This window comes from Carassius gibelio, chromosome A6 (assembly GCF_023724105.1).
Source record: "Carassius gibelio isolate Cgi1373 ecotype wild population from Czech Republic chromosome A6, carGib1.2-hapl.c, whole genome shotgun sequence".
Taxonomy (NCBI): domain Eukaryota; kingdom Metazoa; phylum Chordata; class Actinopteri; order Cypriniformes; family Cyprinidae; genus Carassius; species Carassius gibelio.
In genome coordinates this window covers 31,214,006-31,226,609 of record NC_068376.1, presented here as the reverse complement: position 1 = coordinate 31,226,609, position 12,604 = coordinate 31,214,006, and the positions used below count along the sequence as shown (strand labels likewise).

Genomic DNA, 12,604 nt, shown 5'->3' with positions numbered 1-12,604 from the left:
GTCTGTAGGTCAGATATTCCAGCCTCAGTCTCTTTCTATATTTCATGTTTTTGTGCTTCTTAAACAAAAAAACTCAAGATCCTGTTTGCACTCCTTCAGGCATCAGATCTGTGCCTCATAAGAATATATTTATATTGTGCTTATTATTGCACCATCATAAATGCATATGAATCATGCTGCTCTAATGTAATATATTACTCCAAAGAGCTATATGATACTTAATATTACTGAAATATTGGCTTTCTTTTTGGAATGGTCCATATGTGCATTTTATTTTATTGTATTATATATTATACAAATATTATGTAATATAAAGTATGATGCACATTTAAACTCTAATGAAAAAGCAAATATTTTACTAAAATGAACTGTCATGAACTGACTTTATTATGTTATGCTGTTCTCTGAGGTCCAGTTACAACGTAACCAAGATTTTTACTAAAAAACATCATAATTTAGCAGTAATAGGCTATTTTTCACCCCCTCATCATAGCGCTCTGTTTGATAGGTGTGACGTACTGTAGCTTCGGAAGTAAACGCCCACTGCCTTGATTGGCTAACAGTTGTGTATGATTGACAGCTAAATCATTTACAGATGGACGCATAAATAACCAGTGCATACATTTGGTTTCTGCATAGACCTGCATTTTTCTTTTTTGATTTGGTGGGCGGGGCTAAACATGCAGTGCCATGGAATCGGTGGGCGGGGCTAAACACCCAGCGGCGTGGAATCGGTGGGCGGGGCTAAACATGCAACGACGTGGGATCGGTGGGCGGGGCTAAACACCCAGCGGCGTGGAATCGGTGGGCGGGGCTAAACATGCAGCGACGTGGAATCGGTGGGCGGGGCTAAACATGCAACGGAGACAGTTTAGTCACACTATTACATCATAAAGTGGCATATTCCACAACCTGTCATTTTAGCAGATTTACTTGAATATTAGCTGGTTTTAAACTAACAAGAAAGTTCTCAAACTTACAGGATGGTTTTATAGTACAATGACCTCTTATGTCAAAAGATCAAGGGAATTTAGATTTCTCAGTTCATGAACTCTGTAAAAAAAAAAAACATACATATATATATATATACCTCAATATTATTATTTTTATTAAAACATTATAATATATTTAAATTATATATTTTAATATTTTATTAAAATATTGTTATTTATAATAATAATATGTTTATAGTAATTTAAACAAATATTCTTTAATATTAATATATTTATAATATATTTATATATATATTTTTTTATAATATGATGCATGTTTAAAGACACAAATATTTCCATTATATATAACTTTTATTAGGTGTGTGTGTGTGAAAAAAAATAATTTTATTTAATAGCTAAAAATATATGTTAAATGTAGGAACGAGTGTTTGTTTGTCGTGCTCATGAGGAGACGGTTCTGTTGTGTGTTAGATAAACGGATCTTATATGTGTGTGTGTGTGTTTCAGCCCGTGTGCCGGCGTGTTCCCGCCGCGGCTCTCGTCAGATCCCAGCATTCAGCTGCGGCGGTGTCTGATGACGAGCGCTCGTGGACGGGACAGGAGAGTCTGGCTCAGGACGACCCGGAGATGTGGGATCTTCTGCAGAAGGAGAAGGACAGACAGAGCCGAGGCCTGGAGCTCATCGCCTCCGAGGTGAACACACACCACTTTCAGAGTCATCTAATTCATCACATGCTGTGTCGATTAATTCATTGAATTGATCACCATTTAATTACACTTGAATTTTGGCTGTTTCACCCCCTAAAAGATCACTAGTAGGCCAGTGAGTGAGCACTAATTCATTCAAACAGCTGATTCATTCAGAACCCTGCGTCCCAATGTTCATACTCTCCATCCTAAATAGTATGTAAGATTAAAATAAGTGTGTCCCAAAGCACACTATGTTGAAAAGAGTAGGCCAGAAGTCCCTCTATTTTTGAAGTGTGGATCAATGCACACTCTGATGGCTAATATTACCCACAATCCATTGCACTTTGACAAGTGATTTGGTTCAGAACTACAAACATGAATAAAAAATGTAAAAAAGAAACTACAAACATGGCGGATGTGCACGACCAGCAGTTAACTAGAGAGGTTTAGATAAAGGGGTTTGGAACTGTTTTCATTTGTGATCAGACGTATTGGGTCTAAAATACAACACTATCAATATTATAAATGCAAATGTGCAGATTTTGGGAAAAACCGTACTCTTGCTCCTATGATATTGCTAAGCTTTATTATATGATATAAATATAAGACTCAGTGGACTGAATGGAAGTGAATGTGAGAGTCTTAAGACTAAAGTTAATGAAAGAATGGAGGGATTATGAGCCGACACACTTGAGATCTTCATCATGCGACGTGTTTGAGCTGTTAGATGTAATGTTATTTTGGTGTGTGTGTGTGTGTGTGTGTTTTACAGAACTTCTGCAGTCGTGCGGCTCTCGAGGCTCAGGGTTCGTGTCTCAACAACAAGTACTCTGAAGGATACCCTGGAAAAAGGTGTCTTTCTAAAATAATCAAATTTTTTTATTTGTTTTTTTATTTATAATTATCCGTTTAGTTATTTGAGCTGAAACTTCACACACACATTCTGGGGACACCTGACACTTATATTACATATTGTAGAAAAAGGCATAATATAGGCATCTTATATATATATATATATTATTATTATTATTATTATTATTTTTTTTTTTTATATACATTTTATGGTTATTATTAATTTATTAATTGAAACATTTATTACTTTTATGGTTTTCTAAGTGTATATATTTGTATTGTTGTGATTTAATAGTTACCACTTTTTATTTATTTTTAGTGTTTAATTTAATTTATCTACTTTTGTTTGTATTTATTATTTATTTTTATTTGTAAAAATGTTTTTACTACTTCAATTAATCTTTTTTTTTAATTAATTTTTATTTAATTTGTTTTATGTTGATATTTTAATTTAATGTCATTATTTCGTTTTTCTAATAAAATGTATCTATTTTTTTATTTTACGAAATGTAATGTATGCATTTATAATTAATGATTTATTCATGAGATTAATGTTGATAGGATCACAGTATTCTGATGTACTACATCTGTGTGTGCGTGATGTGTGCGCGTGATGTGTGTGTGTGTGTGCGTGTGCAGGTATTACGGCGGGGCGGAGGTGGTGGATCAGATCGAGCTCTTGTGTCAGAAGAGGGCTCTGGAGGCGTTTGACCTCGACCCGTCTCTGTGGGGCGTCAATGTTCAGCCCTACTCCGGATCTCCAGCGAACTTCGCCGCTTACACAGCCGTCCTGAACCCTCACGAGCGCATCATGGGCCTGGACCTGCCCGACGGAGGACAGTGAGTGACCCTCTCTCTCTCTCTGCCTCTCTCTCTCGCCCGCTCGTCAGATGTGTAATGAGTCCTGTGTCTCCATCAGTCTCACTCACGGATACATGTCTGATGTCAAGCGGATCTCAGCCACCTCCATCTACTTCGAGTCGATGCCCTACAAACTCAACGTAAGTTCGCATCGCTTCTGACCTGCTCTGGCTTTAGAACCATAGTGACACTAAATATTAAAAGCCTAATTAAGAGTCAACCAGAGTGTGTGTGTGTGTGTGTGTGTGTGTGTGTGATGGATGAGTGGTCAGTCTCTTCTCTTTGGGAGAGATAATAGGAAATCGACAGGCGGCCCTCAGACACACACACACACACACACACACACACACACACACACACACACACACCAGTGTGACCCTCAGACTGGTGTCAGTGTGATGAAGTGACCAGACAAGACAGATGGAGAGAGAGAGAGGGAGAGAGAGAGAGAGAGAGACTAGTTTGAGGGGGAAATGTTTTTTTATCTTTTTAGACATTTTTATATTGTATTTTTTAATATTATTATTATAATATTTATTTATTTTTCTGAAAGTCCCTACCCAAGTTATTCCCAGTTATAAATATTTTATAGTAAAATAAATTATTATAAAAAAATCATATATATATGTGTGTGTGTGTGTGTGTGTGTGTGTGTGTGTGTGTGTGTGTGTGTGTGTGTGTGTGTTTTTCTTTTTTGTAAAATAAATGTTGATGATAAATCTAGATGTCAAAGATGTTGATAACCTTTTCTCTCTCTCTCTCTCTCTCTTACACACACACACACACACACACACACACACAGCCTGAGTCCGGTCTGATAGACTATGATCAGTTGGAGTTGACGGCTCGACTCTTTCGACCCAGACTCATCATCGCCGGCACCAGCGCTTACGCTCGCCTCATCGACTACAGCCGCATCAAGAAGGTCTGGATCTCTCTCACATTTCTGTATTGCAATGATTAATCGTTTTGCTCAGTTTTATTTGTATGGTTGTAAAGCATTTGAGGATCAGCTGCATATAAACAAACGTACATAAACTAAAGGAATGGTCCACCCAAAAGTGAAAATGATCTGAAACTCATCTGAGATCAGGATGAGTTTGTGTCTTCATCAGGTTTGTAGAAATGTAGCTCTGCATCAGTGTCTCATCAACGGATGCTCTGCAGTGAATGGGTGCCGTCAGAATGAGAGTCTGATAAAAACATCCCAATAATCCACAGCACTCCAGTCCATCAGTGAACATCTGGAGAAGACAAAACCTGAAACACATCCAGCATGAAGATGATTTTAACTCAAACACATAGAGTCTATAATCCAGAATAACACTTCCTCCAGTGAAAAAGTGTTCTGGTCTGAATCAGGAGAGAAATCTGCACAGATCAAGCAGCGTTTACACAGATCTGTGAGAGACAACAGCAGATGCACTTTTTCACTGGAGGAAGTGTTATTATATTATATCAAGGAAAGAAAGATCATATTTAAATAAAAGAGCTTAATCTACAACAGTGTTTAGAAGACTTCGTTTCCAGTCCACCAAGAGCATTTATAGTTCATCTAAAATAAACTAAATTAGATTAGAAAAAAGAAAATAAAGAAAAATGTACATTTAAAATTATGCAAAATGAAAATAGTGCAAACATACATTAAGATATAAATACTAAACTGAGTTTATTTTTGCTGTCTGGACTGCTCTCTTTATTCACACACACTCGTCTGTCTCTGACACATTTGTGTTTAACTGCTCAAGCCTGACGCCTCGGAGACGACAAACACATCCACTGATCCTGACGCTTTCTGCTCGCAGTACAGTACACACACACACACACACGCACAGAAACACACACACACACACACACACACACGCACACACACACACCTTCACAGAAACACACACACACACACACACACGCACACACACACACCTTCACAGAAACACACACACACACACACACGCACAGAAACACACACACACACACAAGCACAGAAACACACACACACACACACACACACACACACACACGCACACAGAAACGCACACGCACAGAAACATAAGCACACACAGAAACAATCACATGTATGCGCACACACACACACGCATACACACAGAAACACGCATGCACGCAAAAACACACACACACACAGAAACTTGTGCACACACACACACTCACACTCAGTTAAATGCTCATATACACACACACGCACACACTCTTACACACACACACACTCCACACAGAAACACACAGAAGCACACACGCTCACAGAAACAAACACGCACACACACAGAAACAATCACATGCATACGCACACACACACACACACACACGCACAGAAACACATGCACACACAGAAACACACATGCACGCAAAAAAACACACACACACACAGAAACTTGCGCACACTCACACTCAGTTAAACACTCTTACACACACACACACGCACACTCTCACACACACACACACACTCCACGACAGATTAAGTGTATCCGTGTACATTATCAGTGTGTGATCAGCTGGAGATTATCTTTCTCCGAGAGCGTCGCGTCACGCTCAGAAGTGTTAGTGAAGCGCTGCAGTCTCTGGGGCTCGTTCCCCGGAGAAGCGCTCGGATCTCATCAGGTCAGTCTCCGATGGGCCGATAACGGAGCGCTTTGATTGTGAGGTTTGCTGCGAGCGCTTTCATAATCCTCTCTGAGCTCTTACTCTGCTCTCTGTCTCCGGGCAGCTGTGCACCGAGCTGAACGCATACATGCTGGCGGACATGGCTCACATCAGCGGACTGGTGGCAGGCAAAGCCATCCCCTCGCCGTTCACACACGCAGACCTCGTCACCACAACCACACACAAATCACTGCGAGGATCCAGGTACAGCTCCAGCAGTGACTGAGATCACTCTCTCAAAGCCTGTGTGTGGTGCACAAACCATTCATTCTGGGAAAGAAGTTAATACCTTTAGTCATTAAGTATGCATTCATTGATCAAAAGTGACGGTAAAGACATTTACAATGTTACAGACCATTTCTATTTCAAATAAATGCTGTTCTTTTGAACTTTCTATTCAGCTGTGAATCCTGAAAAATAAAATGTATCACAAAAAAAATTAACGTTTTCGTTAAGTTTTAGCACATTGCATTATGGGATCTCATGCAATATGCACTGCACATTTTTAGAAAATGTAGATGATCTGGTTGTTGCATGCATGTAGGTTATATTGTGCACAGTACACTCTGTTATTAACCGTTGCTCCTCCTCCTCTGCTCTGGCTCCTCCCTTCAGGGCGGGGCTTATCTTCTACCGGAAGGGCGTGCGCTCGCTGGATAAGAAGGGCAAAGAGGTCATGTATGACCTGGAGGAGAAGGTCAACTTCTCTGTGTTCCCTTCGCTTCAAGGCGGCCCTCACAATCACGCCATCGCCGGCGTCGCTGTGGCTCTCAAACAGGTACAGCTTTGCTTTCACTTCCAGATTATTCGTCTTTCCACAAGTGGATATGGATATTTTAAAAGCTGATGCTTATTTCATAGAGAGCTGGGTGACAGATATTAAACTAGTTTATATAATACCACACGATTTAATTTAAATGCACATGCATGATGAGTGCTGAAATTAAATGAATACTTATTTCACACAATACTTACTAAATTGCATAAAGTATTATTCCATTTAAATTCTATTATAGTATTTCTCACAAATAAAGCAGTTTTTAAAAATATGAATAAAAAGGAAGACGAACTTAGGAACGCACTGGGAATCGTATTTTTCTTTAAACTGTAAAAATGAAATTCTGATGCAAGATGAGAAAGTATTATAGTGTTTGCCTTTCTGTTTCTCAGCACTGTCAAAATAAAAGTCCTTGAATGCTTCTGACATGATTAGCCGAGGCCGATAATAAAAAAAAAAGCCAAATATCGGTTATAAATACCGATATATCGGTTGATTAATACTCTCTACTTTGATTCAATTAGCAGTTCATTTGCTGAATTAATATCCTGCAGCATCATTTGAGTCCTGGAGCTTCTCTCTGTCTGTCAATCATCTCCTATTCTCTCTCATCTTCTCCTGAACAATGGCAGGTGCACTTGGGAGCTCGTTTATGATTTCCGATAATCGGTAGCTCTTCATTCTCTCTCTTCAGGCCACGACGCCCATGTTTCGTGAATACATCGCTCAGGTTCTGAAGAACTCGAAGGCCATGGCCGACGCGCTGCTGAAGAAGGGCTACACGCTGGTCTCGGGTGGGTTTTCACACGCTGTAGGTTTTCTCTTCAGGTGAGCAGAACGTGTTCGTCTTGGACTGAGACGACGTCGTCACTGGATTCTCCCGGAAGATGAAGTTAGTTTTCCTTTGTTTTATCCGTGTGTGCTGCAGGAGTGAGACTCAAACCCATACAAACTAGCGGGACTAATTAACTAAAAAGCAGGTGATTATACTCCGCAGTATTAATGAATATTCCTGTTAATGACTCCGTGTTCAGTTGTGTGGAAGTGAAGCAGTAACACACTGATGCAGCAAAGACCTGCAGACGCATGAAGCTCTACTAACAGCTTCTTTAAATCTCATCCATCATATCATCATGCAGACAGTCTTAGAAACATAAACAGAAGAAAATACAACCCGGATCACATTGACATGGTTGGTGTCGAACCATCATATAATTGGTCAGTCTTTAAACACATTTAGACGATGCTTTTCAGGGTTTCTTAATTCTCCTTTAGTAAATCAAAGCTCTTAAATCAGAGCAGAACGCCTGAAAATCATGGCATTAAGCACTGCAAAACATGAATACCTTCCTCAGTATTTCTGTCTTGGTTTCCAGGACAAATATCTTAACATCCTTAAATCAAAATACATTTATCGGAGATGCAAATGAAGATGTGAAGCCATAAATTGATCAAAATGAAGAACAAATATCGGTTAATGAGATTTGAAAATGTATTTTCCCTTTGAATTAAGTTTATTTTTCGGAGCCAGTTATCGGATATTTGTTCTTGTTTTAATCATGAAATCACTTCATTTTGATCAGTTTCTCAGAAAACAAGAATTCCTGGCTCCTCCAAGTTTTATAATGGCAGTGAATGGGTGTTATTTTTCAGTAGTCCAAAAGAAGTCCAATAAAGTGCAAGTAATGAACATTTCTAATTGGAATTCGCTTTTTTAAGTTTTAGTTGATGAAAATAACCCTGATTTCCACACATATTCCCTTAATATTTCAAAATCAACCCATGTTTTTATGTTGCAAACATGTAGAGTTGAGTTATAAATGTGAACTGGTGGATCAATAAGAACATAATGCATTATAAAAATGTAAGCAATTTAATTAATAGTTGATTTATAATAGTTGTTTTCATTAATAATTGATTGTTTTTACTTACAAAAAAATTAACCTTAGTTTTACTATAGTAAAAGTGTAATAACCATGTTTTTATCATATTGACTACTTTTGTATAACCATCGTTTTACGAAAAAAATACCATGGTTAAACTATGAAAAATGGCCAAAATTCACTAGTTGAGGTAACTTTTAGATGACTTTTCATATTGTTTTATTATAAAACCCTTTATAATCTATAACATTAAGTTTACGTTTAGCTTTAAATACAGATATTTTTCTTACACAAATGTATTGATTTGCTTCAGGACGCCTTTATTCACCCCTGGAGCCGTGTGAGGCACTTTTTATGATGGATGGATGCGCTTTATTGGACTTCTTTTGGACTATTGAAAATAACACCCATTCACTGCCATTATAAAGCTTGGAAGAGCCAGGACATTTTTTTTATCTAATAAGAAAGTCATATACACCTAGCATAGCTTGAGGGTCAGTCATGGGGTAATTTTCTTTTTTTTTTTGGGTGAAGTATCCCTTTAAGTAATTTTGTTTTTCCAGTAAATATATCTTAATTTCAGAATCTTCAGTCAAATAAAAAAAAGAAGAAATGCAGATCTTTTGGAAGTTGAAGTGTTTCAAATACAACTTACTTTGCACTTTTACTAGCATTGTTTTCCTTTTAATTTATTCCTTACATTTTCTTTACTAGGTCTTTAAAAAGTCTTGAATTAAGCCTGTTTGTGTTCACTGAACTATTCCGTCTCTACTTTGATATCTAGTGTAAAATATGTGATGCAAAAGTCCTGAAGCAGAAGCGGTTTTGTGTCGAGGACGATGAAGGAGTGCAGAGATGATCTTTAGTGTCTTAATTTGACCATAAGGAGAAAAGCACACATAGATGCATTTAAATGTATATAAAATTTTAATTGCCGAAGTCTTAATTGGTCAGATAAAAAGTTATTTCACGCTCACAGAGTGATTTAAAAAGATGTCAGAGTTGCTCGATTCTTCCAGCATTCATTTATTCCATCTTTTCCTCAGTTTAATAATTGTTTGAGATGTTTATTATTCACACTCGGTTATCTTAAGAGCTGAGCAAATGTTTTTTCTTCTGCTAATTTCCTCATTATGGTTGTGCAGAAAGGCTCTCTCGTGTCCCATCATCTGGTTTGAGGTGAATCCAAATCAGTTTTATTGAAGAAAAGCGCAGCAGAACGAATGTTTGTCTGCCGCTGCGCTCTCCGCCTGAAGTCTGGAGGATTTTATCACACTGAAACACTTTTAATGATGTTTTTGTGTGCTGGATATTATTGTTGTTGTATATAATTGTTGCTTTGGTGCAAACAGCGCTTCAGGCAGGAATGACGTGCAGAAATTAATTGAGCATCTGCACACGCTTCATATCGACGCACATGTTATTATACGTCTGCAGATCAGTTTATGACTCCGTCTCACCTGGATCAAGAGGAAATTGTGAGAAGTGCAAGAAAAAAGGCAGGATTGTGAGATATAACTGTAAACTCTGAGTTCAGGGCTTGTTCTGTATGATGTGGCAGTCGAGTGAACGGCTGTTGGTGATGATCGAAGGCGGACTCTGAAGGTGTGTGTGTGTCGTGTTCAGGAGGAACTGATAATCATCTGGTTCTGGTGGATCTGAGGCCTCAGGGGATGGACGGAGCGCGTGCGGAGCGGGTTCTAGAGCTGGTGTCCATCACAGCCAACAAGAACACGTGTCCTGGAGACAAGAGCGCACTGACCCCCGGCGGCCTGAGACTCGGTGAGGAACACACACACACACACACTCACACTCAAGACACACACGCACACACACATACACTCACACTCAAGACACACACACACACATACACACACACACACTCACACTCAAGACGCACACACACACACACACACGCACACACAGACTCACTCACACACACAAGCACACACACGCACAAACACACACTGACGCTCACACGCACACACCCACACATTCACTCAGACACACACTAAGACACACACACACACAAACACGCTCGCTCAGACTCACACACACACAAACACACACACACACTCAGACACACACACACACACACACTCAGACACACACACACACTCAGACACACACACACACACTCAGACACACACACACACACTCAGACACACACACACACACACTCAGACACACACTCAGACACACACACACACACTCAGACACACACTCAGACACACACACACACACAAACACACACACACACACTCACACACACACTCAGACACACACACACACACTCAGACACACACACACACTCAGACACTCACACACACTCAGACACACACACACACACACACACTCAGACACACACACACACACACACACACTCAAACACTCACACACACTCAGACACACACACACACACACTCAAACACGCGCACACAAAAACACACACACTCAGACACACTCGCACACACACACTCACTCAAACTGTGCTCCGCTGGTTTCCCAGGATCCCCTGCTCTCACGTCTCGTCAGTTCAAGGAGGCAGACTTCCAGCAGGTGGTGGATTTCTTCGATCAGGGCATCGAGATCGCTCTGGACGTCAAGAAGAAGACCAGTGAGTACACACTCCGAGATCTGCTGTGACCGTGTGCTTCTGCGCAGACACACACACACACACACTCTCTCACACGCACACACACACACACACACACACTCTCTCACACGCACAGACACACGCAGGGGTCGTGATTACAGATCTGTTTATATCATATCAGCAGTGTTGCTATTATTGGATTTCATGTGATGACTGACAGCATTACAAGTATTTTAAATAATAAAATCTCAGAAGAAACAAACAATATTGCAGCTTTAATGTTGTTCTGTGTGCTTCTCTGGTCTATTTCTCTGTTTCTGTTCAGAAAAGCTGTCAGATTTCAAGAGTTTCCTGCTGGAGGACGTGGAGACGGCGTCTCGTATCGCTGATCTGCGTCGCCGCGTGGAGGCTTTCGCTCGTCCCTTCCCCATGCCTGGATTCACCGACCATTAACACAGCATTTCTTCTTTTCTTTAGCTTCAAGACCAGTCACTACATTATTAATCATTTCCTGGATCTAAGTCTTAAAACGAGTGTCTTAAGTGACATTAGAAGTGAGTTTCCCTTCCGCGGATGATTTATTCCTCGTGTGTGTGATCCTTTTATAACATTCAGGACTCGACTAACATCTATATCTTCCATCTCGAGTGAAGAACAAATGTGTCTAACAGACTAAAGATGCTAAATGTTTCCAGACTGTGATTTCCGTTCTGAGCCGTCTCTTCTCTGATGATCGCAGCTGTTTGTGAACGTACAGTAGTGTGTGTGAAGACTGCAGTTTGTTTTGCTCGGCTCTCATCTCGAGTGATTGTGAACAAACTGATATTGATAAACACTTTGAGCCTCTTCTTCATGTTGCACCTTCATTCTGCCTGACAAAACACAGAAATGTTTTTTTAAATGGACGGATCTTTACAAATGATTTTCTAAAAACGTCTAATCCCAATAAAAATGTGGTGTAGGAAAATGCATCTCTTTGGGCTGCTCTTATTGTCTGTAAGTGTGTGTGTGCGCTGTGGGTGGAGATGATCGATCGAGTCGTTCTGGCCCGTCGTCTTCAGAGGAATAATGTGTTTTCAGTCCGAGGATTATTCAGGAACGTGTATTTAAAGATAGATCTCGGCGTAATATGACAGACTGAAAGAGCTGCTGCTAATCAGTGGATTAATGTGAGCGTTAAAACACAGCGTGTGTGGAGTCAAATCAAAGCCTAAAATCACAAGAAAGACTTAAGAACTTTTTTTTTAAGAACCTATTTTTAGCGTTATGACATTAAGCACGTTTATTGATGTTTTAAACATTTATGACAGCGTTATTTTAGTATCATTGTTAT

At 39.6% G+C, this 12,604-nt stretch overlaps 1 protein-coding gene across 1 annotated transcript in view; it reads left to right on the top strand.

The window, feature by feature from the left end:
• The window catches only part of LOC128016079 (serine hydroxymethyltransferase, mitochondrial), an 18,445-nt gene extending 6,203 nt beyond the window's left edge, over positions 1 to 12,242 (top strand). Inside the window, exons 2-12 of the mRNA XM_052600458.1 lie at positions 1,461 to 1,646; positions 2,416 to 2,495; positions 3,135 to 3,335; positions 3,415 to 3,496; positions 4,159 to 4,281; positions 6,079 to 6,218; positions 6,630 to 6,792; positions 7,487 to 7,586; positions 10,302 to 10,457; positions 11,185 to 11,292; positions 11,597 to 12,242. Of these exons, the coding sequence (XP_052456418.1) occupies positions 1,461 to 1,646; positions 2,416 to 2,495; positions 3,135 to 3,335; positions 3,415 to 3,496; positions 4,159 to 4,281; positions 6,079 to 6,218; positions 6,630 to 6,792; positions 7,487 to 7,586; positions 10,302 to 10,457; positions 11,185 to 11,292; positions 11,597 to 11,724 (1,467 nt within the window). The 3' untranslated portion in view covers positions 11,725 to 12,242. The remainder of the gene's footprint in view (positions 1 to 1,460; positions 1,647 to 2,415; positions 2,496 to 3,134; positions 3,336 to 3,414; positions 3,497 to 4,158; positions 4,282 to 6,078; positions 6,219 to 6,629; positions 6,793 to 7,486; positions 7,587 to 10,301; positions 10,458 to 11,184; positions 11,293 to 11,596) is intronic.
• The last annotated feature ends 362 nt before the right edge of the window (positions 12,243 to 12,604 follow it).